The following is a 12,301-nucleotide window of genomic DNA, read 5'->3' as shown; positions in this document are numbered from 1 at the left end:
GGGCTCTTGGGGTGCAGCACTCCCGGTCACCCTCAACACCTCTCCCACTCCACTCTAAAATCTCTTCAACCCTCTCTGCTTTATCACATGAAAGGGTAGGACTGATGATGGCTCTGGAAACTTGCCACTTTCCCCAAGTCCTATTTGGCAAGAGAGGCACATTATCCCTCTGATGTCCTGCAAAGTCCAAGTTTCACTGTCTCATTTCTTGAGCTTGATCATGAGTGGACACAGTGCCTCAGGGGACCATGCCAGCTTGATTCCTCACCACCTCTCCTTGTTCCCCAGCTCAGAAGGTGTTTTGATTTATTTTATTTTTAATTTCTTCTTCCAACGTACAATAGGAAGATTATCTTGCTAAATATTCTTCTAACCCTATCAGTTCAGTTCAGTTCAGTCGCTCAGTTGTGTACAACTCTTTGCGACCCCATGGACTGCAGCGCTCCAGGTTTCCCTGTCCATCATCAACTCCTGGAGCTTGCTCAGTCTTATGTCCATCGAGTCGGTGTTGCCATCCAACCATCTCATTCTCTGTTGTCCCCTAGTCCTCCTGCCTTCAATCTTTCCCAGCATCAGGGTCTTTTCTAATGAGTTGGCTCTTCCCATCTAATGAGTTGGCCAAAGTATTGGAGCTTCGTCTTCAGCATCAGTCCTTCCAATGAATATTCAGAACTGATTTCTTTTAGGATGGACTGGTTTGATCTTGCAGTCCAAAGAACTCTCAAGAGTCTTCTCTAGCATCATAATTCGAAAGCATCAATTCTTTGGCACTCAGCTTTCTTTATGGTCCAACTCTCACATCCATACATGACAACTTGAAAAACCATAGCTTTGACTAGACAGACCTTTGTTGGCAATTAATGTCTCTGCTTTTCCAGTACTCTTGCCTGGGAAATCCCATGGATGGAGGAGCCTGGTAGGCTGCAGTCCATGAGGTCGCTAAGAGTCGGACACAACTGAGTGACTTCACTTTCACTTTTCACTTTCATGAATTGGAGAAGGAAATGGCAACCCACTCCAGTGTTCTTGCTTGGAGAATCCCAGGGACAGAGGAGCCTGGTGGGAGGCCATCTATGGGGTCGCACAGAGTCGGACACAACTGAAGTGACTTAGCAGCAGCAGCAGCAGTAGCAGCTTTTCTAACCCTATAATAAACAATGTAAAAACCTTTGCTTTTAGAGGAAGGAAAGAAATTGAGTAAGGGATGCTGCCTGGGGAGAGGAAGACAACAGTAGAGATCTGCCTTGGACCAGAGGAAACCTGTGAACAGGAAATACTCATGCAATGAAAATAGAAATCTGTGAAATTTCTAAATATGGGAGAAGGAACTTGCTTGCTTTACTTACTATCTGAAAAGTTGGCTCTTCCCACAGGGCTTCCATTGTTGTCTAGTGGTTAAGAATCTGCCTGCCACTGCAAGGTACACAGGTTTGATTCCTGGTCCAGGAAGATCCCACATACCACAGAGCAACTAAGCCCTGCAAGCCACAACTACTGAGCCCATACACCATACACCACGCCTACTAAAACCCATGCACCTAGAGCCCATGCTCTGCAACAAAAGAAGCCGCTGCAATGAGAAGCTTGTGCACCCAAACGAGAGAACAGACCCTGCTCTCTGCAACTAGAGAAAGCCCACATACAGCAACAAAGACCCAGTGCAGCCAAAAATAAATACCAATAAAATCTAGGGAAAAAAAAAGTTGGCTCTTCCATGACTCAGAGTTGACACATATTCTTTCTAAGGACTTTTAAAATTTTTAGTTGCTCCCTTTCTGCTTCTCCAGTACCCAATATCCTACACAGTCTTTCTTATCTTAGATTTAAACATCTCACAGTGGGATTTGAAGATTAGATTTACCAGGACTCTCACACCAAATCCTAAGGAGAGCTCTGGGACAAAATCATGCTAAAGAGGACCCAGGTCGCCTTTTCCAGACCATAGATTCCTGAAATAATTTGGTCCAGTCCCAGGCTGACCTCTGTTTATTTTTTTCCCTATAAAAATAATCCAAGGTATACTGTATATGAAAGCAGAGGAACCAGGCAGAGATGGGAGGAGGCTGCCATTTATTGAGGACTATATGCTGAATCTGGGCAGAGACTTTACATACACTGTCCCATTTTATCTTCGCAATAACTCTTAAATCATCTTTCAGTTAAGGAAACAGCCACTTAGAGGCTGAATGTCTTGCCCAGGGTTATACAGGAGGAGGGGAGGAATGAGATAAGCCCACACTGAGGAACTTCCAAGTAGTCGATCCATTAGCCCATGCTGTCATCCTGGTAGACTACGTAAAAGACACTCATCCCAGTCTTAGATGGAATAACAGAAGAAGGGGGAGGACAGAGAGGAGAAGAAGAAGGGAGAGACCTGGGCTGTGGCAGATCGGAGGCAGTGACAGTCCCATATTTCATGAACACCTTTGCTAAGGAAACAGACCCATGCAGACACACAGATTCTCCTGACTGTGACACGGGGAAGAGAACAGGTGTAAATGAAGGAAGACGTATGCAAGGCAATGGTCTGATTACATAGGACAGACAAATGTTGGAATGTTATGAATGTGCTTTCTGGTATCACGTTTTTTTAATTCAAGCAAAGATACTAGAATTTGAAAACCATGGACATTTTCATAGCAAGAGTGAGGAATGGCCTACAATGTGAAGATTTTAGGTTGTATGCACATGTGTAAGAATCTCTGTTTAACAGACCTTCTGGGAGACTGGCAGAAGATGGCAGAAGATGTCAGAAATGCCCAGAAGTACTTGGGCATTTCATACCTCCCACAGGCTTTGATACTCAGTCTCTGCTTAATACTAAATTATTTGGAAACTATTAGGGAGATCAATAGGACCTCTCAGGCACTCTGAATTTCTGAAGCCTGACCGGACTTGTAGATTGATTGTAAATTATTGCAGATGTAAGATCCAGCATTTCTTGTCATACATCGTATATGTGAAGGCATTCCTTTGCTTTGTAACTATAACAACAGGTTCTATAGCCCATGATTTTACACAGATCAGTCTTAAGGCCTTTCGGACTGACAATCACTGTTCTACAAGCATTAATTTGTTTCTGATTTATACTCTGCTGGCCTGCTCTTTCCCAAAGGCATCCTAGCCTTACATCTTTGTGGCTACAGAAGTTGAATTCCATCAGCCTGCCTGTGTTCTTGACCCTGCTTTCCACTACTGGAGGCCTAGGGGCAAGAGCTTTGCTAGGACCATGGCAAGTGTCCCACAGAGCAAAATGCAAAAGGGTAAGGGATTTAGAGCAGTAAACATGGGTTTGAATAAATACTGTCGTTTATTGCTGTCTGATCTTAGTCACATCATTTATATTCTCTGACCTTCAATTCCCTCACCTATGAAATGAAGATAATTATTCTTATGGAACATGGCTGTTGTAAGGATTAAGTAAAAGGGAAAGTTTCGTTTAAATAGTAAGGGACTATATAAATGTTCTTATAATTAGGTGCACAGGTAAGTGACCACTGGGCAAGAGTAGCTGCATGCTAATGGGGGCAATCAGGAGGATATGTTAGAGACAAAAATCATGTCAGTTTCACATCTATGTAGAAGAACTGTTTCTATGACAGTTTTTCTACATAGATGGTACTCACCATCACAACCCAATATGTTATACCCACTCAGAAATGAGTAACATAGAGCTCCTTTTAGCAGTGCAGATTTCTAAGAAGAAAGCAGGAAGCTTTAAAGAAAGGATAGCTTTTCTTATATCCGTGTTTGGGGGGGCGGTGTTCAGGAGGAAGTGATAGAACTATGAAATGAGTTGGGAGTGGGGCTAGAGCTCTCTCAGCATCTTTCCATCCCAGAGAAGGGAGCTCATCCTGTAAGAGTCCTGGGTTCTCTATGATCATGGGCAGTTAACAGTTCCTCACTGGTCGTGGTGGTTGTTTAGACACTGAATCATGTACGACTTTTGCAACCCCATGGACTGTAGCTCGCCAGGTTCCTCTGTCCATGGGATTTCCCAGGCAAGAATCCTGGAGTAAGTTGCCATTTCCTTCTCCAGGGGATCTTCCAGACCCAGATATCAAACCCATGTTTCCTGCATTGACCGGCAGATTCTTTACCACTGAGCTATCTGGGAAGCCCTCCTCATTGATTATACATGCATATATTATCATTTAAGACAACTCTCTAATACTGTGAACATTTACTTTAAAGTTTAGATATGCACTTGGAGCTTCCTCTCAAGAGTTTTAAGTGTATGAAATGTTTTTAATTAAAGGATGTCCAAGCAACATTGTTAGTTTAACACTTTGATTATGAACCAGATTTTATCTACTGACTGCTGCTGCTGTGAAGTCGCTTCAGTCGTGTCCAACTCTTAGCAGCCCCATGGACTGCAGCCTACCAGGTTCCTCTGACCATGGGATTTTCCAGGCAAGCATACTGGAGTGGGGTGCCATTGCCTTCTCTGCTACTGACTGCAGTGGTTTTATTTATTTTTTTCTGTACAAGAATGGCTTTTTGTGGGGTTTTTTTCAAGATTCTTTTTTGAGTGACTCTTTTTCTGTCTCATTTTTTTTTTTTTTTTTTTAGGAACAGAAAGAAGCTGTGGTTTGATTTGTTGGGTCTTTGAATGACAAAGCTTTTCTATTCCCTCTTCTTAAAAACATGACATGAAATCTGTATCTATACGTTATTAATAAAAAAAAGTTTCAAGTATAATCTTGTCTTTGCATGGTACTAAAGGATATTATATAATTGTACATAAAATAAAGTACCTAGACATGAATAAGTTCAATAATTGTATCTGTTGCATTTAAGACTGCCAATGTCTTAATATCTGATAATGATCTTGTTGTTATTGTTGAGTAAATTGGATCCGAGGTGACTGCAGGCTGTGTGTTGCGTTGGCTGCCCAGTATTCTGAGCCTGTCACACTGTGGACCAGAGGCCTCTCAGAAAGAAAAGCCTTCAGTGTAGACTTTAACGTTACCTTCAAAAGAGCATACACGTGTAATCACAGAGATACACTGACAGGATTGAGAGGCACTTGCCCTACAACTTTCAATATACCACAGTTTTTTAACCCCGTTTTGACATTTTTATGTTTTTTAATAAATATAGGAAACTGAAACAACAAAAAATTAGGTGTCCCAGACTTTTCCCGTCCTCCAAGGGGTCTAGCTCTGAATTACTATAGAAATGTTTATGTAACTAACCTTTTATAGCAGTGGGTGATGGGGAAAGGAGCATGTGATTATGTTTCCAGGGCAATTAAAAATGCTAAATTATGAAAAATAATGCCCAGGTTCTGTGTGGGGCAAAGAAATACTAGTTTGACTTTACAGTACACCTCACTATTCTAAGATAAGCAAAATGTGTGCCCGTTAGTGACTAGTGATATCAAAAGGCAATACGGTGGTTTCCTGCTACATCTACTTTGAAACAAGCATTGCCATTTCACCTTCAAAGTCATATCATTTGTGTATCCTGCCCATTCTCTGGTGTGCAGGGTTTTCAGTTTTTTGCATGTGTTTCTTGTAAATGTCAAGACAAATTTCCTGAACAGTGCAAAATCAAGACAAAATGATCACCTCTTTAGTTTTAGGGAAGAGGAAGTAGTGGTGTATCTTACAAAACAAGGCATGCCCTGCAATGTGTATTGCTTAATTATTCTCTGGGAAGCTTCCTATTTTGGCTCTGTCTTTTAGCCCCGAGGTGAAGTGTGAATAATAGAGGAGTTGAGTGTTCTTCTGCAATGGGACTAAAGCTTTTTCTTTTCTTCTTTCCTCCTTTAGCGGCCTTTTGTTTTTCTGTGTCAAAGCTCAGTATGTGTCCTTTCCCTTCATACAGCCACAGCCTCTCTCCTCTGGACTCCTACAATGTAGCATGGTGCTGCCTTGGTACTGCTCTCAGTACCTCACCTTCCAGTCAGGGTTGCTTCCCTGCAGACCTTTCCCTGCGAATGGCACTCACTGGGAACATGTAGTTGCCCCATAACCCTGCTTCTGCATCCATGCTTTCACAGCATCTCCTTCAGTTACTCATAATTTTTATATTTATCTCTGTGATTCTGTGATTAATTGCCATCTTGCTCACCAGTCTGTGAACCTCCCTGAGGTCAGAGACTTGTCTGGTTTTGCTCACTATGGCATCCATCTGCTACCCATAGCACAGGGACTGGCTCAAAGCCTCTAAATTGTCTCCTTGCCTCCAAATTCACACCCTTTCCAGACCATTCTTCTCACTGCCAGCAACATCTTTACAAATTCAGATAACACTTCTCTGCAAAAAATGTAATGGCTCCCAATACATACAGATTAAAATCTAAATTCTAGGATACAAGTTTCTTTTTAAGCCTTACCTACATTTCTAAGAAAACTGCTTTTTATTTAGGTTTATTTTATCTTCATGGACTACACTAAAATCTATGACTGTGTGGATTACAACAAACTGGAAAATTCTTAAATAGATGGGAATACTAGACCACCTTACCTGCCTCCTGAGAAATCTGTATGCAGATCAAGAAGGAACAGTTAGAACTGGACATGGAATAACAGACTGGTTCCAAATAGGAAAAGGAGTACGTCAAGGCTTTATATTGTCACCCTGCTTATTTAACTTATATGCAGAGTACATCATGTGAAATGTTGGACTGGATGAATCACAAGCTAGAATCAAGGTTGCCAGGAGAAATAGCAATAACCTCAGATATACAGCTGACACCACACTTATGGCAGAAAGCAAAGAGGAACTAAACAGTCTCTTGATGAAAGTGAAACAGGAGTTGAAAAAGTTGGCTTAAAATTCAACATTCAAAAAATGAAGATCATGGCATCTGATCCCATCACTTCATGGCAAATAGATGGGGAAACAATGCAAACAGTGGCAGACTTTATTTTGGGGGGCTCCAAAATCACTGCAGATGGTCATTGAAGCCATGAAATTAAAAGACACTTGCTCCTTGAAAGAAAAGCTACGACAAACCTAGACAGCATATTAAAAAGCAGAGACATTACTTTACTGACAAAGGTCCATATAGTCAAAGCTATGGTTTTTCCAGTAGTCATGTATGCACATGAGAGTTGAACCATAAAGAAAGCTGAGTGCCAAAGAACTGATGCTTTCAAACTATGGTGCTGGAGGAGACTCTTGAGAGTCCCTTGGATGGCAAGGAGATCAAGTCAGTCAATCCTAAAGGAAATCAGTCTTGAATATTCATTGTAAGGACTGATGTTGAAGCTGAAGCTCCAATACTTTGGCCACCTGATGCGAGGAACTGACTCACTGGAAAATACCCTGATGCTGGGCAAGATTGAAAGCAGGAGGAGACGGGGATGACAGAGGCTGAGATGGTTGGATGTATCACCAACTCGATGGACATGAGTCTAAGCAAGCTCCGGGATTTGGTGATGGACAGGGAAGCCTGGCATGTTGCAGTCCATGGGGTCGCAGAGAATCGGACACGACTGAGCAATTGAACTGACTGATTGTACCTTATCTTGTATGACATAGAAATTATTTCCCTGCATTCCTCCCTCTTTAGATTGTAAATCGCTTGCATCTTTGTAGACTCTTGATTTTCATAAAATGACTCAATAAATGTTTGCGTAATTGATTTAGGTATTATGGAGATATATGGCTCTAGAATCACTATGCTTGATAGCTATGTAGTTCTTACACCAGGCATTTAGACGTTTTATAAATATTCTCTTGTTTATATCATTGTGGCCTATGAGTATATATTGTTGTTTTATTTATGGCTCTTAATTCATATTGACTGCAGCATGATAATATTAGTACAATGGGCTTTGCTATATTAACTAATCCTTGAATTTTTTTTGTCTGTTAAACTTTGGTATCTACTTAAAGCCTTTCAGTCTCTATATTTAACTAGATTTACTAGTGTTTTATATTTAATTCACATGAGACTTTTGCATTTGCCTCTATTGTGTTTTTTAACTTTCTTACTCTCCCTTTCTTTTCTAACGGTTGAAGTTTGTCTGATAATGTCTGTCAGAATTCCATTAGTGTCCTTTAGTTGCTTTCCTAAGGAGAAGGCCATGGCACCCCACTCAAGCACTCTTGCCTGGCAAATCCCATGGACGGAGGAGCCTGGAAGGCTGCAGTCCATGGGGTCGCTGAGGGTCGGACACGACTGAGAGACTTTGATTTCACTTTTCACTTTCATGCATTGGAGGAGGAAATGGCAACCCACTCCAGTGTTCTTGCCTGGAGAATCCCAGGGATGGGGGAGCCTGGTGGGCTGCCGTCTATGGGGTCGCACAGAGTCAGACACGACTGGAGCGACTTAGCAGCAGCAGCAGTAGCAGTTGCTTTCCTATGTAAAATGTCTTACCTGCCGTAAAATATTTAGAATGTTTTCAAGATAGTAGAGCCTGAAAACATCAACAGACTCAAGAATTTGTGCAAATTCAGCATGACATCTTCTTTCGTTGCCCAGGTAAGCTGTACCATATTTAAAGGTGCCATGCTCTGAGAAGACAGCCTGAGCTTCTGTTTTCAGGTTAATGCCATCTGGATTATAAAGATTCCAAGAGCCTTGAAAATATACTTTTAAATAAATTGGTGTACTTTGCTTTGCAAAACTGTAATGGCAGAAAACTGGAAACATTCATATATTTATAAATAAGGGATTATTTGAATGGCTTGTGGCATACCTATGCAAAGGGGTGCCTTGCACCTGTGAAATGAAATGAGAACTATCTCTACAAATATACAAAGATATTTAGGGAGTTCTTCAGTATATATTATTAAGTCTAGCTGTCTAGGTTTTGCTTCAAAATAATATGAGAGTGGAAAGGGAAAATGAAAGGGTTTAGATAAAACAAAATTACTCGAATTGTTATTTGTTGAAGTTACTATGGTTATATTTGATATATTTCTTAAAGAAAAGGCTAAAAGAAAAAGCTGAAAATAACAGTTATGACCTGATGTTCTGAAGAAAATGTTTTGCTGGGAAAGCCCTAAACATTTTTCATCCATGAAATGATTGAACGTACATATTTTAGCTTATTAACACAAATATCTAAACACTCCAGTGTTCTTGCCTGGAGAATCCCAGGGACGGGGGAGCCTGGTGGGCTGCCACCTCTGGGGTCGCACAGAGTCGGACACAACTGAAGCGACTTAGCAGCAGCAGCAGCAGCAGATCTGTCATCAAGCCATTTCCAGTTCCCTGAAGACTTAAACAATAAACTGATTAAGGTTGTGATACCTTAATAATAACAGGTACTATTTTTTTTTAAACTGTATTATGACATTAAAAATGTGTGTGTTAAAGGAGGGGCAGTCCAAACAATCTCAATTACTATTAATATCACATAAGGAAAAACAACCAGACATTCAGTGCTTCATGATGGAAGTGCATGCTACAACTGTGAAGGGTTTTTGTAGCAAGAGGAGGAAGGCAAGTGCATGTGCAATTTATGGCTGTGGCAGAAAAGTGGAGATGGTAGAGTGGAAGCTACAAGTCCAGAGGCATTATCACATCTAATATGCATTTTCTTTATGAAACAGAAAAATTAGTTACTATCACTTCCATTTTAGAGAGGAGAAAACAATCAATCAGTGATATGCCTGTGACCACTTTAATAAATTCAGGAATCAGAGCCCGCCGTGCCATCTAGATTCATATTTTAGAACATATTTTCCATATTAAAGGAAGGAGGAGCCGTATCATCAGAGTAGGGATAACATAGACATAATAGGCAATATGCGCTCAACAAAACCTTAAAATTACATAGGCAGAACACTCTTTGACATAAAGCAGCAATATATTTTTGGATCCTCTCCTAAAGTAAAGGAAATAAAGGCAAATATAAACAAATGGAACCTAATTAAACCTAAAGCTTTTGTGCAGCAAAGAAAACCATCAACAAAATAAAAAGACAGCCTACTGTATGGGAGAAAATATTTCCAAGTGATATGACCAATAAGGGATTAATATCCAACATATATAAATATCTCATACAACTCAACATCAAATAAAACAATCAATCAAAAAATGGGCAGAAGACCTGAAAACACATTTTACCAAAGAGGAAATGCAGATGGCCACCCAAAATGCACATGAAAAGATGCTCAACATTGCTAATCATCAGGGAAATGCAAATCAAAACTACAATGAGATATCACCTCACTTGTCCAAATGGCTAACATCAAAAAGACCACAAGTAACATAATCTGCCATTGATGTGGAAAAAAGGGGAACCCTCCTACACTGTTGACGGGAATGTAAATTGGTGCAGTCACTGTGGAGAACAGAATGGGGCTTCCTCAAAAAACTAAAAATAGAACTACCATGTGACCCAGCAATTCCATTCCTTGGTAAATATCTGAAAAAACACGAATTCAAAAAAATACATGGACCTCAGTGTTCACTGCAGCACTACTTACAACAGCCAAGATATGGAAACAACCTAAATGTCCATCAACAGATGAATGGATGAAGAAGATGCAGAATACTACTCAATGGAATACTACTCAAGTCATAAAAAAGAATGAAATTTTGCCATTTGCAGCAACATGGATGGACTTGGAGGGCATTACACTAAGTGAAATAAGTCAAACAAAAAAGATAAATACCGTATGATATCGCTTATATGTGGAATCTAAAAATTGGAACAAACTAGTGAATATAATATAAAAGAAACAGACTCATAAATATATAGACAAACAAGTGATTACCAGCAGGGAGGTACAAACTGTTGGGTGTAACATAGGCTCAAAGATGTATCATACAACATGAGGAATATAACCAGTATTTTGTAATAAGTGAAAATGGAGAGTAACTTTTAAAAATTGCATAAAAATTAAAAAAAATTAAAGCAAAAAGAAATTATGACAGTTGAAGTGATCCTGTCTAGTAAGAGAAGAAAGCAGGTATGCTCATCTGTCGAGTGAAAATTCACATATGCGGAGATCAAAAGAGCAGATTAGATTGGCATTCTTCTATGCAATGGAGGCCTCTTACCAGCTCTCAGAGGAGCGGCCATCCCAATGCCACCAAAGTGAACCAATAGAAACCTTGCTAGCCAACATAGGGGTCATTTTAGAAAGGACTCTAGGTCCACTTGACTACTTGAGGAAATCAATGGTCAATAATCAGGGCTGGTTTCAAGGATGTGTGACCTGTGCGGTGATAAAATGACCCACTTTTGGAGGGGCCAGTACTTGGCTTAACGTTCTGGTGTCACCAGCTTGAAATACCAGCTTATGTTTTGTAAGTGGAGTCCGATGGAAGAGCTGAGCATATGCACACGAGCACAGAGACCGGCCTGCATCAGGGTGCACAAGCACACAGGCCTGCGCAGTGGCAGCAGCAGGCAGTGTGGGTATCGGGCAATTAGCCCGGAGGCCTTGTGCACACGTGCATGCCCAAGGCAGAGTGGGGCGCCACAGGCTGTTGTTTTTTATGTTTCCAAAAGTAATTTGAATTAACTTTGTGCTATATTTTAAGGATAAAGGTTCTGTTTATTAATCCAATCAATGAATAGTAATTGAGTGCCTACTACAATACTCAGTGAACAAAATTAGGTTTATTTTCTGCCTTCATGGAACCTAAATTCTAGTTACTAATTATTTTTTCCAGTTAGTGAAATAATCTACTCTTTAAAATCGGAAGTATTGCTTTGAGTGTATCAATGGAGAGCATCTTTGCAACAAAGCAGCCTTTTATAGTAATGTGATTGCAGCTAAGTTTCCTGACCTAGAATTTCATTGAACAGATTACTCTAATTGCTTTTATTATCCTATCCTCCATTAATTTTACTTTATAACTGAAGATATCCATAAATAGCTAAATATGGAATGATTTTATTTTAGAATTGTGAAAAATGGAAGACAGTACCACAGACACAGACCAAGAAGAGGAAGAGGAGAAAGGTGGAAAGGCGCAAGAGGACCCCATTTATGCCACTGCACCCACAATTAACATCCAAGATGAGCGATTTGTTGATTTATCTACAACTCCAGCTTTCATTTGTCTGCATGAGGTACATATATATTTATTTATTACTCCCTTTATAAATTATTACAATGAGACTTGCCTCCTTACCTACTTAAAAATTCAGATGAAGTTAATATCATCATCAAAATAATTTATCATATGTAATCTGTATGTGATACATACTGTTTCAAGCTCTTTAAAGTAGTCCCCACCTTCTCTTCTGAAAGCCTATCACATAATCCTGGACTAATGCAGTAGTGTAGGCTCGATGCTTTGAAGGCATAATAAATCTTTACATACATGCAACTACTTAAGTACATTCTGTCTGTTGGTAAATTAATTAAGAGAGAT

The 12,301-nt window shown here is 40.1% G+C and overlaps 1 protein-coding gene across 1 annotated transcript in view; it reads left to right on the top strand.

The window, feature by feature from the left end:
* Nucleotides 1-12,301, top strand: part of CCDC146 (coiled-coil domain containing 146) — a 139,897-nt gene that overhangs the window by 11,513 nt on the left and 116,083 nt on the right. The window contains exon 2 of the mRNA XM_019958620.2: nt 11,827-11,996. Coding sequence (XP_019814179.2) covers nt 11,838-11,996 — 159 coding nt within the window. The 5' untranslated portion in view covers nt 11,827-11,837. The remainder of the gene's footprint in view (nt 1-11,826; nt 11,997-12,301) is intronic.

Source organism: Bos indicus, chromosome 4, assembly GCF_029378745.1.
Source record: "Bos indicus isolate NIAB-ARS_2022 breed Sahiwal x Tharparkar chromosome 4, NIAB-ARS_B.indTharparkar_mat_pri_1.0, whole genome shotgun sequence".
Classification (NCBI taxonomy): domain Eukaryota; kingdom Metazoa; phylum Chordata; class Mammalia; order Artiodactyla; family Bovidae; genus Bos; species Bos indicus.
The sequence above is the reverse complement of the archived record's forward strand: the minus strand, read 5'-3'. Positions and strand labels throughout refer to the sequence as shown.